General features: G+C 45.7%; 1 protein-coding gene across 4 annotated transcripts in view; it reads right to left on the minus strand.

The window, feature by feature from the left end:
- Nucleotides 1–22,396, minus strand: part of LOC139049684 (transcriptional activator Myb-like) — a 343,827-nt gene that overhangs the window by 78,516 nt on the left and 242,915 nt on the right. For all 4 annotated transcript variants that reach the window (XM_070525392.1, XM_070525393.1, XM_070525391.1 and 1 more), the window contains exon 13: nt 20,531–20,651. In XM_070525392.1, the coding sequence (XP_070381493.1) occupies nt 20,531–20,651 (121 nt within the window). The remainder of the gene's footprint in view (nt 1–20,530; nt 20,652–22,396) is intronic.

Below are 22,396 nucleotides of genomic sequence, written 5' to 3' on the forward strand. Positions count from 1 at the left end.
CTAAAGTCTCTCACCAACTGAGAGCAGCGGGTGTGTTCGTGTACTGTGTAGCTGTGTTTTTCGACGTTTGAAAGCGATGGAGCAAAACCATTCTCGCGAGAAATGAGAAGAGTGTACATGGACGAAACAAACCTACGAGTGTCTTAAAAGAAACAATTTGTGAAAGCAACCCCCACTGCAAAGATTTGTTGCTGCCAGGTCAGTGCGCATACGGTCATTGGCAGCAGCATTTTAAAGGGCCGTCAATTTTTCAAATTGGTTCGTTAATAGCCAAGACAACTATTTTAGTGCCACGAACCCAACATATCAGGAGGTGAGCATCACCGCTAACACTCTTTCCTCTTGCCCCCTCTAGCCTCTGCAAGCGAAATTCCTTCCCTGAATTCTCCCATACCGGAGCTCGAGGATCACTTAACGAATATGTCACGGGCCCCGCTTTTTTTCTCTCTCCCTTCCTTTAGTGCTGGACAGCGCACTTCCATTGACGGTGTCACGCAAGAGCTGCTGCATTTGTCTCGTTTCATGCAGCGCAAGATTTTGCGTGCAGTGCACAAGGACACCTGACTAGCAGCATAAGTCAGTACTACACAAACACTGAGGCAGGCAGAAGCAGATCACAAACCAAGATTGCGTGCAGAGTAGAAAATGACATATCGTATTTACTCGCATAATGAACGCACTTTTTTCCCAAAAAAGTATGCATAAAGTTGGGCGGTGCACTCATTATGCGGAGTAAAATTTTGAGCGATTTCTTTTTTCTGCAGCCACCTCTAAGAAACCCCGTTTTGCCCAAAATACAAGCGATCAATTTGTGATGGCAAATTGCTAGGCAGCCATATGAAAAGTAAGGACATTAGTTTTATCGGCCATATAAACTTGCAAACATTTTGCGCAATGCAAACTGAGCAGCGAGAATGCAGCATGCGCAAAGGTACGAGTCACCATCGACTCAGTCCCCGACACAGATCGCTTTGCGGATAGGGCGCGCTGCAACCGCGCAATGCGCCGTTGCTGTTGCTGGAGTAAAACGCTGCACACCGCCTCCCTCCCGTCTCCTCGGCACCATGCGCACTCTTTCCTCCCTCGTACGTGGGAGATGCAATATGCAGTTGCTCCCGGAGTACCGTTGTCATCAACAGCGTGCACTTTCGAGGAAAGCGAGGTGCCCTGATGACATTTTGAAGCTTCTGCCTTCTGCGTCACCCACTGCATTCAGTCCCTTTCATGCCAACAGTGCGTACATTTGGATTTGTGCTGCAGGCCGCATGATTGTGTGTTATTCGGAGTGTTTCGTTAGGCGTGCCTCGCGTGTGCTTTCGTGGTCTACAGTGATAGATGGCTCCGTCAGTCTCCGGGCAAAAGTGTCCGACTTTGGAGCAGAAAGTTCTGCTGATAAAAGTCGAAAAAGGCGGCCAGCAGAAAACTGAAATCACGAAGAAATTTGGCATACTGCCATCTACTTTATCAACCGTATTAAAACACAAGGAAGCTGTGCTTGATAGCTTTGAAAAGAGCTTCTCGGCGAAGAGAAAGCGAAATCGCGATTCAATATACCTCGAAGTGGGAAGTGCACTTCTACAGTGGCTGAAGAATGTCAGGAGTAAAAATCTCCCTGCACATGGACCTGCACTTACTGCAAAAGCTGAAGTTCTCGCCCTCCAAATGGGCAATTAAGATTTCAAGTACAGCAATAGCTGGCTTGAGCGGTTCAAGAAACGACACGGCGTGACCTCGAAGTCGATCTTTGGCGAAAGTGCAGCCGTGAACCGTGGTCCTGTAGACGTATGGCGCCGACATCGGCTACAAGAAACGCCAGCTTTGAGTCTATAAACTGTGGACTAATGGACTTTATCGCTCACTTCATTAAAAGTTTCCACACTCGCAATGCTGATCAAAATTGGAGCTTATTCAAAGAAAAGGCCATTTCTTTATTTAATCAATTCGTCCCTCAGAAACGCATTATATCCAACTCTCGTGCTCCACGGTTTAATCCCTTTGAGGGTGAATGACATAAATATATGGCGCCGCGAAAAAGGCCAAAATGGTCGATGCCGTATACTTACGGCGCCGTCTGTACGTCTAAAACACACACCAATTTCCCAACTTTTTCTTTTCTGGCATGTGCTGCCACTATGTGGGAATACAGGGAATTTTTTTCTCGGGCCTCCCTTTCTTGGTTTTCGTTGCACGGTTTGTTTTAGAGCTAGTTTGCTCCAATGCATCTATATACTACCACTCACGCATTCGCACGTGCGCAAGCGAGCGGTGGTTTGGGTTTTGTTCCGCAGGCGCTTTCGGCTTCTTGTGCTAGCAAAACTGATGGCTATCTCGTTACTAATCACCCAAAGGGTGAATGCCTGTTTCTCGCTTGTTTAGTGCTCACAGGGGTGCACATACGAAGGATGCCGCCGTGCATGCGTTTCCTTTTGTTTTCTTTTTTTGGGGACTCGCAAAAACTAATTACCTCTGTTTGTCAATAAGATGAAGATTAGCGGAAGTTTGTCGCACATTTTGCTTTTTTAAGGGGTACACAACCACAGTTTTCTTGAGTGCGCTCACCTACGCAGTTCGATTATGCTATGGACACAAATATTAGTGTAAGAGCAGGAATATTTGACACTTGCAAAATATTCTCGCATGCACATTTTTTAAGCCTTATGTGTATAATAATGCATCAAATTTTTAATTCTTATAAGCTTATTTCCTTTTTTTTATTGTTGTTATTCATGAATAAACAGTACATATATACCAATGCAAAATACCTTTTCCCACTTTACGATTACTCTAGACAAATTGCAGTAAATTTTTTTAGAAATAGGTCCCTTGGATGAATTGGAATTTGCAATTAAACAATTGACCCTGGGCAGTCACATATGGCTAAAAAAAATTAGGCCCTCAAAGGATTAACACGTGCCTGCGGTGCCTGCTGAACAAAAAGAAAAGATTATTCCGGTGGGCCAAGGCAACACAAACAGCCGAACGCCAGAACACTTATGCCACTGCCAACATGGAGTATAAAAAAATCTTGTCAGAAGCAGAAAGATTTCTACGAATACACACTCCTGTCCGTTTTTAGAAATAACCCGAGGAAATTTTGGAACGTGGTCAGCGGGAATAGCTCCATACAATAGGTCTCCGCAACCATGACAACACTCCAATATACCAGAGTGACTGCTTCAAAGTGTTGAACAATTTTTTACCTCGTGTTTTTCCTCTACCTTGCTGATTGCATTCCCTCAGCCTTGTACAGCTGACTTTCTACCCATGGATCCAATAATCATTAATTCCATTGGTTTGATATGTTTAATTGAAAGACAAGATTTCATCTAGTTCAGATATCGAAGGCATAACAAAAAGTTCTTGAAAAACACATCTACCTGCTGAGCATTGATTCTTTGTGGAATGTGAAAGCTAACTACAGGGTTGTTCCATCCCTCATGACTGGAAGGCGGGGATGGTGGTTCCCTATTCAGGTAGTACCGGTTCAATACCTAACTATCGGCCAATTTCACTAACCAGCATTACCTGTAAACTTCTTGAGCACATAATTTATTCTCGTCTAGTTACTCTCCTTGAATTTAAAAACTTTTTACCATTTATGTGAACATGGCTTCAAAAATTTTTTTTTTCATGTGACACACAACTTCTATCTTTCACTAATGATTTATTTTCAGGGTGTCTACCAAGTTGACATTTCCAAATTCCCTGAGTTTTCCAGGTTTTCCCTGAGTGCCTTTGCACATTTCCCTGAGTGACGCAGAACTATGTTTTATGTCAAGACGGGCTGAAACCATGTCGCCCAATGCTGCCACTCTCGAGAAAGCACATGAAAAAAATAAAAAAGCGACTTAATCCAATTTGAATACTAAGGAGTAGTGTTTATGTTATTCAAAACAGAATAGTAGGCAGGGGTTAGTAAAATGCTCAGCAAATAAAATGTCTTCGAAAAAATTGCAAATGAAGTCGGACATTCACAAATACGAATAAAAAGGAGATGCACATAGAAGCAAATATACTCGAATATGAGCTATTTCTATCAACTGATAGCAAGCTCAGTGGTATGAGGTCCGAACTCTGTCACAATTGAGATTCTCTCTCAATGGCTCGTAAATCAACCTCAACTGTCCCGACATACTCTCAGCCTGCGCACTACACCTGAGTGTTGTGTTTCACTGCTTTAAAGAGTTTATTTTTATTTGGATGAGGGACACCTGCATCTCGGCATCAGCCAAAACTGTTTTTTGAGCTCAAGCTCCTTCAAAACGGCGGCAGCACGCTTCCTTTCCCGTTTATTCCTCAATGCGTACATCATTTCTGTTCTTGTCCTCCTTCTGCCACTCATTTGCCCCAAGGACCATTTGAAGCATCTTGGTCAGTTGCACAGTCCACGGCCGATTTTTAGAACTCCCTAGGGATCGCGAAAACGTTCGAAAAATCGGCCAGTTGGAAAAAAAAAATAAATGCGTGTCATTTACTGCCCTTAAGAGCTCAAACCGCCACAGGCACGTTTGAAAACGCTCTGAAGGCCTGTAGGTACACATATTAGGCATATCGGCGCTCGTACTGTGACAGGAAATACCGGGTGCACGTGTTTATAATTAAGGAATACATACTGTTTTCCGTGGCAATAGCCATTTCCCACGCTTGTTATGCTTAACTGCAATACTCTTGCGCACGCTTCAATGTGTAACATTTCTGTACAGAGGCGAAGCTGACTTTCGGGAACCGGCATTATGCAACGCACCGTGTTTTCTAAGTTCCTAAGCCAATCGCGAGGACCACAAAGGCGGAGTCCGTGCCATTGCTGACAGCAGCTGATTCTTTCAATAAAAAATTCGGCACCCAACGGCAAGAAGCTTCATAGCGAACGTCGAAGCAGCTAGGCCTAGCGTTGCCGCAGTTGGCAACGGCTGCCAGCGGATCTGCGTGCAAGAGTGCCGGTTCGAGGTTGCGAAGTAATCAAAACGGCAGCGGTGGTGCCTTTCATTATTGCAGTTTCGGACCTGCGGTCACGGCAAACGTCCGGAAAATCGGACGGCGAAGAGTTCTTGCGTCCGAAATTTCAGATGTTCTGATACGTTGACTCTATGGGGCACGTGGCGGTGCCGCGAAGCCGTCGAAATTATCCGGAATCCGGAAAGTGGGTCGTTGACTGCACACTGGCAACTTCTCCAGCCGACGACAGGACATCAAAGACGATTCATTACGATTCCTGTCTGTTGCTCGAGCCAGCATTACCGCGACTTTCGACCCTTTCAATAAAATTGCCGCTAATTTTCCCTGACAGAGGCCCAAATTCCCTGAGTTTTCCCTGACTTTTTCCAGACTACTCAAAATCCCTGAGAATTCCCGGTTTTCCCGGTTTTCCCGGTTGGTAGACACCCTGATTTTGCACAATGGATACTAACTTATTGTGGACTGCATTTTCTTAAACTTTGCTAAGGCATCTTACACTGTTTTTCATGGTCTACTACTTAACCCTTTGAGGGTTGATTTTTTTCGACATATGCGACCGCCCAGGGTCGATTTCTTTTATTGCAGATTTCAATTCTTCTTATTGACTCATTTTGAAAAATATTCACCACAATTTTTCTAGGGTGACCATCAAATGAGAAAAAAATATTTTGCATTGGTATGTGTGTACCTCTTCATTCACGAATAACAATAAAAAAGGAAATAAACTTATAAGAATTCAAAATTTGATGCATTTTTATACACATAGTTCAAGACACATAGTTCAAGGCCTTGAAAATGCGCACACTAGAATATTTCACAAGACAATTTAGTCTTGTGAAATATTCAAGTACACTAATATCTGATATGTACATCCACAGCGTAATCGAACCGCGTAGGTGCGCACACTAAAAGAAAATGTGTGGTTGTGTGCCCGCAAAAAAGCAAAACATGTGACAAACTTCCCCTAATCTTCATCTTATCGCCAACCAGAGGCAATTAGTTTTCGCGAGTGTCAAAAAAAAAGAGCAGCGGAAACGCATCCTTCCTATGCGCACCCCTGTGAGCACTGAATGAGTAAAAAGAGACCCTTTAAGCGATTAGTAACGAGATAGCCATCAGTTTTGCAAGCGTAAGAAGCCGAAACCGCCCGCAAAAAACAAAACACGAGCTGCCACACACCCGTGCGCACGCCAATGTGCGGGCGATACTATATAGACGCGCGGGAGAAAACTAGCGCTAAAACGAACCATGCAATGAAAACCAAGAGAGGGAGGCGCGAGAAAAACATTCCCTGCATTCCCACATAGTGGCAGCACATGACAGAAAAGAAAAAGTTAGGAAATGGGCGTGCTTTTTAAATGAACAGATGGCACCGTAAATATACGACATCAACCATTTTCGGACTTGTTCGCGGCGCCGTATATTTACATCATTGGCCCTCAAAGGGTTAAACTCGGTGCTCTTAATATTGACGATCAGGCTGGATTAACTGTTCTTTTTCCAACTGTAGCCAATATGTATCAGTTAATGATTATTACTCGCTTCTTGTTTCTGTAACCTCTAGAGTACCTCAAGGTTCTGTGTTAGGTCCTCTCTTTTCTAATTTACATTAATGATCTTCCTAACAACATTATCTCCCTGATAATTCTTTCTGCAGATGACTGTGTGCTACATTCTTTAATTACTAATCCCTGTGATCGATTCAAGTCCGATTGAAAACATGCAATCTTGCGAATAAGTGCAAACCCCTGCATATTTCTAGCCCCCTCGTGATAACAGCCCTTGCTAGCTTCTTAATAACACTCCATTATCCCCTGTCTCATCATACAAATATCTGAGTATTCACATAACACACCATATGTCCTGGAAAATGCACGTGAACTACCTATCTAACCAAGCTAACCACACGCTCGGTTTCTTACGGCACCATTTCATAGCTGCTAGCACCGTTAAGCTTTATCTGTATAGGACATTAATGAGACCTAAACTAGAATATGCATGCTCCATGTGGGGTCCTAATCAGATAACTTTAATTAACACTTTAGAGTCTGTCCAAAATCACGCCGCCTGTTTTGTTGCTTCAAATTACTTTTGAACAGAAAGGGTATCTGCAATAAAATTAGCCCTTGGTCTTCCGGTTGTTTCCCTGTGGTGTAAATACTTTCGTTAGTCTCTTTAAAAAATTTATTAAACCAACCTTATTCTCAAAGATAAGTCACTCCTTTCTCCATTTTATATATCTTCAAGAACTGACCACAACTTCAAGTAGGCATGCCGCACTGTCGAACTAGCCTGGGAATAAATTCATTTATTCCTCAAACCCGAGATGATTGGAACCATCTCCCTACCTTCGTCGCTGCCTTAACCGACGTCAACAAATTTAAGGATAACTGCCACCGATTTTCTATGCCCTTCCTCTCTGTAATGCCTATGGCCCTGAGAGCATAGAAAATAAATAAATAAATAAATAAGCTCTGCTTGAAAAGTATGAAAACAAAGACATCTACCACCTAGATGAGGCGGCATTTTTCTACAAGATGCTACCGAATCGCACGTTCACTACCGCTGGCAGATCCTCATCCAGAGGAAAACAAAGCAAGGAGCATGACAAAGTGCTGTTTGGTGCTAATGCAACAGGCGGCGACAAACTTCCCTTGTTGCTGCTGGGGAAGGCGAAGAAGCCACGGTGCCTCCGAAATGCAACTATTCCCAAGGAATGCAGCTACAAAAGTAACAAGTGAGCATAGATGACTGCTCCTATTTTTGTTAACTATGTGCACCTTCTGGATAGACGACGCAAACAATCGCCAAGTGCTTATAACTCACAATTGTGCGAGCCACGAGGAGATCGATAACCCCATGGCGATCGCTGTGGAATTTTTGCCTGCAAACCCAAGTGCAGTACAGCAAGCAACGAATCAGGGCATCTTTGAGACCACCCAGAAGCTGTACCACAAGGCTCTTTAGCAGCACATGCTCACAGCGTATGATGTCAGCAAGAGGTACAACATTGATTTGCTTGGTGCAATCTATTTGCTGAACTTTTCATGGAAAGAATTCGCACCTCCAAAGGTCGGCAACTGCTTTGCGCACACTCTGGCTTTTCCCGTGCCATCATCAGCGACCCTGACGATTACCCGCCTGGCGATGACCGGACTTGCAGCGACTTGTACGAGGCTGTTCATAAAATTGCTGGCCAAAAGGTAACATGTTCTTGGATTGTGGCGCGAAGTGGCATGGACAGAGACTAGAAACAGACAGGACGAGCGCTACTGCTGCTGCCGAGGTCACCCTGGCGACGGATGCAAAGATACTGACACTGTTCGTGGCCCCAATGGAACAAACTCGACACATACAACACGAGCAAAGAAACTTCTCCTCCGTAGTGCTTTAGGCAGTCATATTCAAGGAGCAAAAGCCCCCAGATTTTCTCTCTCAAGCCCGCTCTTACTCGCACATGCGCCGAAGCGGCAAGTGCCTCCGAAAGTGCCTCGGGAAATGCCACGTGCCGCTGCGCTTACTAGAAATTGTTAAAATGCTTTCCGATGCTACAAACAAAACAGGAGAGCGGAAAACAAAAGGACACTTATTAAATAAAGGTAACAACACAACAAAGAAACAAGTAACACAGTCCAAAAAGGTTGGCAGTGGCTTAGCTCGGCTATGCCAGGATATACGTAGCGAAAGCTAAGACGTAGCATGGTTAGCCTCGGTTAATCTTGATTGCAAGTCCAGGTTAGTCTGGTTGTCTAGCTATGTTGCAGCGTTTAGCCAGTCGTTCGGTGTGCTGTTGTTTCCTGGTTGATTTGTTTCCTCTTCACCTCGTTCCGATGTCGATTCCAGGCCTCCTCCTGCTTATCAGAATTGTCGCCGTCCATACTGCTGCCTCACTGTGGTTGTGGCGCAGCTGAGAAGCGAGAGAAGGCGAGCGCAACGACGAGGAATGCGGTGTGACGTCATACCTAACGGCGGCGGCGGAGAGGCGTGGCACTGTGCGGCAGCAGAACACCTGTGGCTCGGTGCTACTAGTGGCGCATGCGCAGTAGTGACTAGGGAGCGAGAGAGAGACAGAAATATCTGCGGCGAGGCGTGCGTTGTGACGTCATGTGCCTCCTAGGAGCAGCACCACGGCGAAATCGCAAGTTCGCAGGCAGTAAAGCTTTTGCATTAAAAAAGAAAGTCCAAAGTTCAGCTATGCAAAGTCCCAAGGTTCGTTAATACTGGCAAAATGGTTTAAGCTGCACAACATCGACTATTTCAGGTCCTGAGCGAGACCGCAGTGATAGTGAAATACCACTGTGATAATGATTAGTGAAAAAGTCAGCACTCATAGTTGAGTGCGCCAATGCATCGAATGATCTTGTAGGGCCTCAAAATAGCGCTGTAAAAGCTTCTCTTCAAGTACTCATTGGCGTACTGGGGTCCAAACCCAAACGCAGTCACAGGGCTGGTACTCGATGTAGTGTTGTCGGAGGTTGTAGGGTGGGCTGTCGGTACTCTTCTGGCTCTTGATCCGCAGGCGGGCGAGCTGTCAGGCTTCTGCGGCATGCTGGAGATAGGTGGCGACTGCTATTGTTGTGAAATATGGGGCCTAACATATACAACTTACTTAATACCTATACTGCAGTTGCAAAAATGCGCCGTAAGAAGAATAACATTTTCCTCAGTTCATCACCCTAGTAGCGTTCTGTTTACTGACGTTCATATTCTTTCTTTCACAGGGTCAAGAAATTTTAAGATCACTTGTTTAGTTCACAAAATACTCAATACCAACTTTCCCTTACCCAACACCATATTTAAAGGGAAGCTGAAACACTTTTCGGAAAAAATGAGTTCTCTGCGGCATTCTACAGTTTAGAGTCCCCTGAACACTGGGAATATCTGGTTCAAAAAGGGCGGAAACAAACGCAAGCAGCTGTTTTTTCAAGAAAACGCGCACCAGCGCCTCAGGGCATCACGCGAACGCCGCTGTTGCCCGTGATTGGTCGGGGCCGCTGTGACGTCATTCGCGGCAGTCGCCGGTCGGCGCCGCTGTTTCAGAGCGTAGCACGCTGTTCTGTTCTGGCTTCATAGCTGAGTTGTAAGGATTATGAAATATTCTCGCTGTCTCGGACAGCTTTATTTTCGGCGTACATGTTCGAACCGATAGCCGATATGGAAAACGATGGCGGCAACGGCGGTGTTGAGTGTGCCAACAGCGAGAGCGATGTGTGCACCTTCTTGCGCATTGGAAATCTTAGCTGGTTCGTATGTTTTTTTTTTTTCTTTTCATGTAGCTGCAAGTTCCAATGGCGGGAGAAAAAATGCGCTATAAAGTGTCACTGGGAACTTGCTGCTGGAAGAATGCTGAAGCACTAACTTCTCATTAGATTGTAAACACGGGTGCAATTCCGCGATGACAAGCACCTTGCCGCTGCTTGTCTAAAGTCCCATGGTTTTTTTAGTGTTCATACATGATCACGAACATAAGTGCCGCGTTTCAAAGCGCGCACATGCAGTGCTGTGAGGTACAGTCATGGAAGTTGCTTATACACATCCAGAGATGGCCAGAGGTATTATATGGGCAATATGCATACTATGGTTTGACGACTTTGCTATTGTGGCTCGATCAAGAATCGGTATGCGTGCTCCACACTAGTGTTGACATAAAGATATTAGGCAGTTTTAGCACCGCTGTGTGGTAAACATGGTAACTGCAACCGTACGTCGAATGTCACTAGGCAAGACTATACTCCATTTCATACCTCAAGTGCAATGCTGTGGAAGCTACGCATGAAGTCCGGTCACCAAAATTTATTACTGCGCGCGTTTCCGTTTATGCTTCGCAGCGTGCCAGCGGTGTTTGCTCGCGCGAGCATGCACGTGAAGCTGCCGCGACGGGCTGCAATTAAAAAATGCCAAAAAGAAAATTGATTTAAAAGAACGTGTTAGCAGCCGTATAAGTACATGGATTGTTTCTATGGGTAAATTTTTTTTTCATTCAGAACTGAGCTTATATATGGAAAATTTTCTAAAAAATCGGGTCAATAAACACCCAACTTTTTCTAAATGCGAACGCAGCCACTGCAAGAAGTATCTCAAGCCTCCACAGCGTTGCACCTGATGTATGCAACAGAGCATAGCAACGCTAGCAACAACGCGTTTCCGCATTTGTCGTAAGGCGGCAATCGCGGAAATGGTCCGAGCACAGCACAGTTGATTTCGTCAGCACGAACTTATCTCTCCTCACTGTACAGACCCACTGCGCTGCAAGCTTCTTGTCCTTCGGGAACCTGTGAAACACCACATCGTCTAGCCCGCCTGGGTCCGCACAGCCGAATGCTGCACAGAACGAGGGCATATTGGGCGTCCTTGGCTGTAGGCACTCATGCAGTACAGAACAGTTTACGAAAATCGCAAAAGAAAACAAACATGAGCGGCGGCGGCGGCAGATCTCTCGTAGCGTCGTTCAGTAAAGTGCAGGACGGAAAGAGGCATGCCAGCACATGCTAGCACGCCAGTCCGGCAGCTTGGTCCCCGCGAATGACGTCACTCTCGCCGGTTCTCTCCTCTGGCAACTACCTCAGCCGGCGCTCCGGGAAGCGATGGGGGCATGTCCACGAGGGTGATTTAGAAAGTGATTTCCGCCCCTTATATTAACAAAACGAAGAAAAAAATTTCGTAACCGTAAATCATTAGGTCTGTTCTTCCCAATCCCAGCAATTCATGGAAATTCAAAACCGTTTCAGCTTCCCTTTAACTTCCCACGTGCAAACACCAGGCAAGCAACTAACTTTAACTTAAACCTTCCTTATTGCAGCAATGTCTCCGATGAACGATTATTAGAATTCTTTGGTACTATATCTTGGAACACTGTGCCGGTGGAAATAAAAGTAAATTTTGATCTTGTATGTAAACGCTACTTCTTGTCTAGCCGAACGTAATACCTCTTCTTTAAAACAAAGTACTTGTTCCTGTAAATAATGTTCTTACTCATTGGGCAGATACAGTGGAATCCTGGTTATACGTCCTCCGGTTTTGCGACAACCCGGGTTTTACGACGGATTAGCGCAGTCCCGGCGAAGTCCCCATAGAAACACTAAAGGGACCCTGAAACGCTTTTGACGATTTTCTACAAACGTACTGAGTCGTTAGAGTAGGTCCTTCTGATCATTAATTGACACATCTAAGTGCTCTGCGTAAAGCATGTAATTTATTATAAGGTTTTAAAAATGTACATCGCTGCCGATCGCAGCGCACTACTCGGCGGAATTTTAAGCCGCCCCTACCCATATGACCGAACTAACCCATATGACGTCAGTGGGGCGAGCTATCCGATTGGCTGACCAGGGTGCGTGATCGATAATTTTTCCAACTTTATGGTAAACAAATGATCTTCGTAATAGTTTGAATGTTAGTTAATTTGTTTTTATAAAAAGAAAGTAGCATAAAGAGAATGCAAAAGAACAATTTTTTAGTACACTTAAGTACTTCCGGCACACAGCAAGTGTCGTCTGCTTGTGTTACAAGGTACTCCATTTTGACGAGAGCTCCGCGGTCAGAGTTGGTCTCAGTCTTTTCGCGAGCACTATGATTCGACTTTGTTGCCTTGTGGACTGCAAACGTAGCGACTGGCAATATGTCAAGCTGCGACATCGTGTCCCTCTGCAAGGCAGCGTACGAGTGAACTGGCCGCTGCGCATCGGACTGCCGCTATACGATCAGCGCCAGAATATGCGCGTTTGTGGCCGTCACTTTACACCGGAAGATTACTAACGCAATAGCGCTTCGCGAGTCCCGTATTAGGGCAAACATAAGCGCAAGGGGACAGGGTCTGGCCGCTTGACTGTGCCGTAATGGGATGAGCCGAGATGAGCACAAGGGCAAATGTGAATGGTCTGCACGGTGCAGCCATCTGGTGGCATAGAACTCAACCATACACAGTAGCAGCAACAAAGCGTATTCTTCTTGGCTGCCGGTGCGTATTTTTCGCAGGAGTGTAATCATCAACATGCTGTTTTTATAAATGTTTAAAATGTTTTACACTTGGCTAGAGCAATATTAGCGCTTTGTTTGGCTGGTTAAGCACTGCACCAACAAGTGTCTGGACCGTGCAGACCAATCAGGCTGCTCACGTACGTCTCCGCCAAAGTTCCTTCATCAGCTTGAGTTTATGCCTCCAGTCATTTGCCGAAATGACCAGCTTGCCTGTGGTTACCGGAATACCAGACACATTCGGCGCTACGACAGAATGCTCGCAACGCACGCTGCTTTGATAGCTCTCGGTCGACGGCCAAGCGGCTAGCGGAGAGGTTTCGCGCGGGCGGGGGCGGGCTTCAAAACAACCGGAAGTGGACGATGTGACGTGACTTGACTTACTGACTTGACTTACGGACTTGACTTACGGACTTGACCGACCGACCGACCGATTGATTGATTGATTGATTGATTGATTGATTGACTGATTGATTGATTGACTGGCGTCAAGATTCTCTTCGTCGGTGACGTGCGGCAGCATGGCACCGAGAGTTGATGTTGGGTTCCTACAGTAAACTGCTTGAACGGCGTAATCTGTGTTATTTCTTGCACCGAAGTATTGTAAAGAAAGCTTACCTACGGAAGGACAAAATCCCACATCTTGTGATCGATGTCGACATACACTGCTAGCATGTCGGTGAGGGTCTTGTTCAGGCGCTCCGTAAGACCATTTGTCTGCGGGTAGTAGTAAAGTGAAGTGAAAGTGAAAGTTTATTTTCTTTTCAACGAAAAGAGGGTGCCAAGACAAAAGGCAAGAGCCTGACAAGGTCCCGGTCACCCAACTATTTTCACCCAAAGTCACCCAATGTAGGCACTTGTCCTCCTGCGGCTTGTCTAGCTATATTGCAGAAAGTCTTGAGTCAGCTCTGCTATAAAGCCCATTCCTCTGTTGGTGATGAGGACCTCTGGGACGCCACGTCACAGCAGGATGTTCTCGACGAAGAATTCTGCCATATCAGCTGCACTACCTTTCGACAGAGGTTGAGCTAGTCTGTCGCTACGACAATAGACTTATTTCCGGTTGTCGACGTCGGAAAGGGTCCCAACAAGTCCATCCCGATCTGCTGAAATGGTCGGCAAGGATGCTTGATTGGCTGTAGTAATCCAGCTGGCCTTGTCAGTGGAGTCTTGTGTCGCTGACAGACTCGGCATGTCTTCATGTAATGCGCGAAGTGGGCGGTCAGGCACGGCCAGTAATACCTTTCTTGCATCTTCTATAACATCCAGGAGAATCTGAGGCGCCCAGCATTCGGATCATAAATGCAGGGCGGGCAGTACTCCTGGATGCAGTGCCAAAGGAACAACAAGAAGGCAGTTGGTGCGGACTGGCGAGTTCTTCTTTACGAGTAGGTTGTTTTGAAGCGAGAACGAAGGCTATCAGCACAATGCGTTGGCGGGCTAGTTGGTGCGAATCCATGAATACTTTGTTTAGCGCAAAAAGACAGACACAAGAAAGACACAAGGCGCTTGTCCTGTCGTCTTTCTTGTGTCTGTCTTCTGGCGCTAAACAAAGTATTCATGAACGAAGGCTATCCTCGCTTAAATGCCCTAGGGAAAACGTCGGTGTTCCTTTCCAAATAATACCCAAGCCTTTTTAGCTCCGGGTCTGCTCGTTCCTATTCAGCGAAGTCTTCTGCGCCTATTATTCCAAGGAAGGCATCGTCACCCTCGTCATCTCGAGGCAGCAGGTCAATGGGGGTGCATGATAGACAACCGGCATCAGAGTGTTTCCGTCAGGATTTGTAGATCACACTGTCATAATCTTGCAGTCTGAGGCTCCACCTCGCCAGGTGTCCTGAAGGATCCTATAAGTTCGCTAGCGAACACAATGCGTGATGGTCGCCGACGACTTTGAACAGCCTGCCATATAGGTAAGGGTGAGGCATTCCTTTTCAGTTGTAGAATAATTGCCTTCCGCTTTTGACAGTGACCAGCTACCATAAGCTATCACCAGTTCAAGCCCATCTTTCCTCTGGACTAGGACGGCACCGAGGCCTAGACTACTGGCATCAGGGTGGATTTCTCTATCGGGGTCCACGTCAAAGTGCGCAAGTACTGGTGGCGACTGCATGCGTCATTTCAGTTCTTGAAATGTGCTGGCCTGTGGTGTTTTCCACTTGAACTCTACATCACATTTAGGTAAATGTGTCAACGGCTAGGCGATGCGTGAAAAGTCCTTGACAAAGCACCTGTAGTAGGCACACATGCCAAGGAATCTATGTACTGCCTTCTTGTCGATGTGCTGCTGGAACTTTGTGATGGGAGCTGTATTCGGCAGGTTGGGGCGGACTCCAGGTTTGCTGATGACGTGGCCCAGGAACTGAAGCTCATCGTAAGTGAAGCAGCACTTTTCTGGCTTCAGAGTGAGTCTTGATGACTTGATGACCTCTAGTACTTGACGTAATAGTTCTGCGGAAGCCCGCAAGGTGGAGGGAAGTAATCAATAAAGGGAAAATGAGACAATCTTCGACTTCGCCCTACCATCTGCTAGCCGCCTGGCTAGCTCAGACGGTAGAGCAGCTGCCCCGGAAGGCGGTGGTCCCGGGTTTGAGTCTCGAACCAGGACGAACTTTTCTTCGACTGCAAAGCTTTTTTTTTTCGAGAAACCAGTATGGGTTTCCTTTGTAGCAGTTGCTACAATTGTGTGGATGTCTCATTGACCTTTATTGACCTCTAGCACTGTCGAAAGTCGCCTAAGGTGATCATCGAAATTTCTGGTGAAGGCGACGACGTAATCCAAAGTCATACAGGTCTAGCTCTGCCACTTCAATCCTGCTAACACCGTGTCCATGACACACTGAAACGTTGCAGGCATCAAGCACAGTCCGAATGACATGACCTTAAATTCCTAGAGGCCATCCGGCGTAATAAAGGCAGTCTTTTTGCGATCTCTCTTGTCGACTTCTATTTTCCAGTAGCCAGTCTTGAGATCCATCAACAAGAAGTACTTAGCGTTGCAGAGCCGATCCAATGCGTCGTCTATGCGTAGGAGGCAGTATACATCCTTCTTTGTGATCTTGTTCAACCGGTTCCGTCCTTTTCTTCACCGAGACTGCAGGGGATGCCCACAGGCTTTTCGATGTGGATCATGTTGCAGCACAGCATTTCATCAACTTGTTGCCTTATAGCTCCATGTTCTCATGTCGAAATGTGGTAAGAGCTCAGACGGAACAGCCAAGTGCACTCTTCATTTATTATGCGATGGACTTATTATGCGATGGTTTGTCGAATCCTCGATGACGTCGAAAAGCAGTCTTTATGTTGTTGGAGAAGACTGAGCTTTACCTGCTTAGTGATGGGGAGACTTGTGTTTATTATTTATTTAGTCATACTGTTAAACCTCACTTGAGGGCCGTTACAGGGAGGGTCAGTAATTGAATTGTACATAGAACAAACATCGAAGATCATTTGTAGAAAAAACACAGTTACATGCAAGGAATAAATAATAGGCTATACAGTTTGAGCAAAATACTTATCAAGACCAACCTCAAAATCCGTCACAGTATTTTTTGTACCACATCATTCAGCAATTCATTCCACAGTTTAATAGTGTCAGGAAAGAAAGAAAAGCGGAATAAGTTAGTTCGAGCTATTATGTCGAAGTCTCGTTCGGGAACTATGGTCGTTGGGGTAAATGCAGCAGAATCCGAGAGGATGAACGCATTGCTGGTTTCTTCAATTTCCTCTATGTATGCGATCGTCGTGCCCTTGTTGATGTGCTTAAAGGGACACTAAAGCAAAGCAATAAATCAGTTTAGACTAATGGAGCGTTGTTGGAGATCCGTGCAGGCAGTCCTTTCAAAAAATAATTTCATTAAATAAGAAAATGAAGGTCCAAGTATGAGTACTTGAATTTCACGCCGAAACCCCAGCACCGGTACGTCAGCGTGACGTCAGGAATTCTAAAGTATGTTTTCACATTTGGGTCGCGTTGGCTGAATAAAGGTCCCCAAAACTTGCCATGTTTAATATTTGGTTCCTTTAGAACACAATGTAGTCAATCTGTACCGCTATACATAATTAGTAGGCCCTAGAAGATGCCATCAAAATCCAAGACGTCACAGCCCCCAGGTGTGGGAACTCAAGTAGGCGCCGCTACCCGTATTTCGTTCTTGCGCTTTTTCTGGCTTACCAAATGCCTTATCGTTGTAAGAGTGGTGTTTTTGGTGTTGTAGAACGGTAATTTATTGATGCAGAGGAAATCATTTTTCACTTTAGTGTATCTTTAAACTCCTGGCTAAAGTTGGTCAGCATCACTTTCGCTTTTCTTCGATGCAGTCGAGCAATCATTCTTGAGACGCAAATTTCACGATTGAGCAGTAGACGTTGATCACCTTCGATCATGCCTTCTACGTCTGCGGGCGTTTCGGTGCCGACAGAAATGGCAATGCTGGAGCGAGGAGGGATGCGCAGTTGATCTTTGAGCAGACTCAAGGCGTGGTGACTACGATAGCTTTCCGGCGGTATTGCTTCATCTCCGAACGGGGTTATCGACTTCGACTTTAATTTGATGATTGGGCCGTGTTGGTTCAGGAAGTCCATGCTGAGAATGACATCTCGTGAACACTGTTGGAGGATAACGAAGGTGGCAAGGTAGGTGCGGTCATGAACAGTAATTTTTCCAGTGGTTCAAATTTGAGGGCCTTCCCATGCACTTCACTTTTCTCAACTGGGTAGTGATGAATCCATTCATGGCCGAGTAGTCGACTCTTGTGTGCACTAAAGCGGTGACTGCGTGGCCGTCGAGAAGCACATCAAGGTCGGTGGTTCTTTGTTTTGCATTGCAGCTTGGTCTTGGCGTTGGGTCACAGCAGCATCATGTTGACTTGTAGCTGAAATGTCGCATCATCAGGTTTCCTTTGCTTCTAGGCTTCGTCAGGATTGCAACATCTCTTTGATATGTTGTCGAAATAGACTTTTCAGCGTCTTAGGGGGTTACACAGGATCTTCACAAGTTTGAGTTAGCCCACCTCCAACGGTTGCTGCTTTTAGTTTTCCGGATACGGGCTGACGGACCGGCCCCAGGCTGGGCCAATGTATGAATGGCGTGGCAACAGGTAGCAGCCTGGTGACGGCGAACGTGACGGTTGTCGAGGGCTCCACGGAGTGTAGGCGAGGTAGTCAGCGATATCACATGGCCATTCACCTTTCTGTGGGCGCAGTGCACTGATGGCGAACTCTCGCAGACCCTAGTCACAGTATGGGCATCGGCGGTAGACATGGCCAGCTTCGCCGCAGTGACAGCAGAGCAGGCGCTGATTGGGGGAGCTCAAATGTCCGTCTTCCTCTGGTAGCTGTGCTGGGCGACAGGCGGGCAAGGCTTGCGGTGGCAGACGACAGATTTGTGGCATTACGGTGTCCTGGCACAGTCGTAAAGGGGAATCTTGGCAGTGTAGGTCATCGCTTCCAGCTGGTGTCGCAGCGATGCGAAACTTCTGGTTTTTCTAGTGACATCTGCAGCTCTTCTTTAACTATGTCAGCGATTGGGGCTACCTGGGGCTGCAATGTTAGGCACAATTTCTGGAGCTCTTCCCGTATGACCGCTTTCATCATCTCATGCAGGTTGGTGGCGCCTAGTGCTTGAACTGCAATGCAGTTTGTTGTCAGTGCACGGCGGTTGAATTGCCCGTCACACATTTCAAGCATCATCTCGAGTGTTGCGGCCTCCGACACAAATTTCACGACAGTCTTGGCCGCGTTGCATATCAATCCAGCGAATAGTTGTTCTTTCACACACCATAAGAACCGAGCTTTCTTTTCTTCATACATGTCAGAGTCGGCATGGCGAAAGAGGCAAGTCGTTATCTCCGTGAAGGTCGCGATGTTCTCATTCGGTAGTTGCACTCAGGTATTTAAGAGAACTTCGGCCCGTTCCTTTCGTACGAGATTCATGAAGGTCTTCACAAAGTTCTCAAGAAAAAGGTCCCACGTCACAAGGCTGGTCTCTCAGTTCTCAAACCAGGTCCAAGTGGCGCCACCCAATGAAAAATTGACATGGCGCAGCTTGTCGTCGCTGCTCCAGTTGATGATCGTCGCGGTCCCCTTGTATGTCTTCAGCCACGTTCCAGGGTCTTCAGCCGATGATCCACAGAAGGTCAAAGGCTCCCGAGGTTGTTATAGCAAGATGGGGGACGCTGGGGCCATCGGGGTTGTTGACTTGGCCTTGATCTCTGTAGTCTTCTCGGGAAGCGGTCCGTATTCCGGAAACAGTCCTTGCTGCCTACGGCTAGCTTGCTGGTCCTCGACATTGGTGTTATCTTCGGGTTTCAGGCTTGGATTGCAGCTCTGAGGAGGCATCTGGTAGATGAACGTACTAGCAACTCCAATAAATGTGACGTAGTAGTGACAGCGAAGAACACAGCAGCAAAACTATGAATGAGGAAACTAATTTTTAATTGGGCCCACAAGAAGAGGCTACACTCAAAGCACAACGACAGCGGCGAACATAGTGGCAATCGCCAAAATCTCATCTGCGGGTCAAGGGCGTCAGATTTTATACATGAGTCATCGAACTTTCCAGAGTAATCGCTGGTGCCCAGGTGTCTTCCAGAAATTAGTACACAATTCACGTCCTGCATCAAATTAGATTACACAAGGTGCGGTGACAGCAGACAACAGATAAACCTATCAATAACATTCGAGAAACTCCATACATGCAGGTGCTTCCTACGCTGAGCAAAAACGTTTCACATTTGTTAGCTGGTGAAAAGCGGTCAACAGAGAAAGTAAACAAGTACACGTGTCAATATCTTGATTTCTAAGTATCTACGTTATAAATACCTTGCTACACTCCGGTCATGCAATACTAGGAAACTCCCGAGCATGCGCAGCACCATATTTTCATGCCCAAAATTTGTAAGCATTAAATTTAATGAAACATTTTCTGATATTCATTCGATATTCGGCCTTTTTTCTTGATTTGAATCAATATTTGCTTCAGAATTTACTATTCTGTATTCACTTACTTCTAGTAAATACTATAATCATACATTGCGAACTGGTGTTGCTTGAAAATCTTCATAGGGCAGGTAGAAAATGGGCGTTTTCAGTGGAACATTTTCGACGTATGTTCAATGCATTCACTGTCCCTTAAGTTCTGCTGAGACAAACTCTGCCACTGAAGGGGCCGCTATTGCGGTCACCATGGGGTTCACCAGTCACCATCGAGGTTCACCATTCAGCACGCATGTACGTACATGCGTGCTGACTGGCGAACCTCAATTTGTCAGGCGAAGTCCAATACAGTATTAGGATCAAAATAATGAAAGTTTGGGCCCAAATGAATGCATAAGCAGTGGACAGGACTTTTGGTCAGGATCAAATTAACCAAAAGAGCAAATTAATCGAATTAATGGAAATTGACTGTATAGGATTGTATAGACCGCCCATAGGGTAAATTACACTGAATGGTGCACAGCATACACATGCGAACAGATCACATGCAGTCATATTTGCAGGTCAAAAGAATGCGCAGAATTGCTCTCCCTCTCAAACCCTCAAAGTACATAAACCAAACACTCAAAGTAAATAAACCAAAGCGAAAACCACAAAAACTCACCAGCTGGGCGATGGGTCCGCCTTTTTTCTCCAGCTCTGCGAGTGCATTCTTGAATGGAGTAGGGGTCTGTGGTCCGTTTTCCCTGCCAAGTTTCTTCATCACAGGTGTGTTCAGGGGATCACTAAATACAAATAATATAAATAAATAACATGTGGAGTTTTATGTGCCAGGACCAGAATCTAATTATGAGGCATAGCATAGTGGGATTGATGTGCACCTAAATATAAGCAAACGCTTTTGCATTTCAACCCCATCGAAATGCAACCGCCACAGCTGGAGTCCAAGCAAGTACAGTAAAACTTTATTAATTTGGATTTCACGAGACTAAAAAGGTGTCCAAATTAATTGAACGTGAATTAATGAGGGTATCAAGAAAATAATAAACAAATGCTTACTACTTAATAAAGGAAAAGAGAGACATCCACCCAATCGTAGCAATTACTGCAAAGGAACAGTTCCTTGAAAGAAAAGCCTCGCAGATGAAGAAAAATTCTGAAGAAAAAGTGCGAGGCTTTTCTTTTGAGGAACCTGTATGCGTTTCCTTGTAGGTGGTGCCACTGGGCATGCGTTAAATACGAGGGTGCTTCCTGAAAATCAAGTTGTTGAAGTTAGCACATAGTGGTGTCGTCTCCCTTTTGTCCTTGTTCGCCGATGCTATATATGCTTTTCAAGAAGAATAGTTTTGAGAAAATGGTTTTTAAAGTTGTACCATTATTAAGAGAACTTCTTGCAGGGCAAGTTGGTACTGGTTCATTATACCTATTTTTAAGGTGCCAAAAAACAACACATAGCACACATGAGAGGACAAGATTTACAAGATTCCACTTGTTTTTACACCTCCTAGGAAACTTGGAGGCCTTTGCTCATGGATAGATAAGGGAAAGGAGAATGAAAAAGAAAGAGGCTGCAGACAGCTGATGAAATGTGCTATAGGGGTAGTCTATGAAATTCCCTCGCCTGTGGTTGTCCGCATATAGGACAGACAGGCTGTGTGAATGAGCGGATCAGGAAACACGAACGAAATGTTGAGCAAAATAAAGAGGGCCCTAATATACCAAAGCATATTAGAAACTGCCCCTCGCATTCTTGTGAGGAAACTTTTCTGACGGGTAGATTACGAGGAGAAGCAAAAATACGAAAGCTAGGGAAATAATCGAAGCATTTTATATCATTAAGAAAGGTGGCTTCTGTGTTAGTTAAACGTCCTTGTCAGTGTACAAGTCAGAGAAAGAGTTTGTTGAAAGGTCCTTATCTTATCGCAACTGATGCTCGAGTGTGCTTGTTGCACAGGCGCATACCGAGGGTATATTCGTACGTATTTTCCGTAAAAATAAAGTAGTCGTGAGTGGCATTCTGTCCCATTGTGCTCTCACATGTACTTGGCCATGGGTTCAAGAGTACGGGTGCAATGTGCACGGTTGCAGGTCCCAAGGATTGCACGTGCAATGTGCTCTGTCGCGATGTCCGAAGCAATGCATCACAGATGCTCTGAATGCTTAGCCGCAGGTCTGAGACACTGAGTAATCGAAGGATCGGCTGTGTTTTTGCGAGGTCCGCATCGTGCCTGTTTCGACACTCGTCAAGATCACAGTGGTCGAAATGTCAAGAGCTCGCAAGGGGCTAATATCTAAGCGCACCAGAGTTATGTGGTGGGCTCCACTAACTCCTGGAACAGCTTCAATCATTTCCTTTTTATCCATTTGTTTCTAGAAGAGATAGCTGAAGTGGTACAATGGAAGACTATGAAATGTGCTTAAGATCAAGAAGACAGTTCTCAGTTGCGTTGTTCCGGAGATATTGTGGCTTGAAAAACAGTAACATTTCTTGCGATTCCTGCATAATGGTTCGCCACCTTGGCTGATACAT

Source organism: Dermacentor albipictus, chromosome 9, assembly GCF_038994185.2.
Source record: "Dermacentor albipictus isolate Rhodes 1998 colony chromosome 9, USDA_Dalb.pri_finalv2, whole genome shotgun sequence".
In the NCBI taxonomy this organism is placed as follows: domain Eukaryota; kingdom Metazoa; phylum Arthropoda; class Arachnida; order Ixodida; family Ixodidae; genus Dermacentor; species Dermacentor albipictus.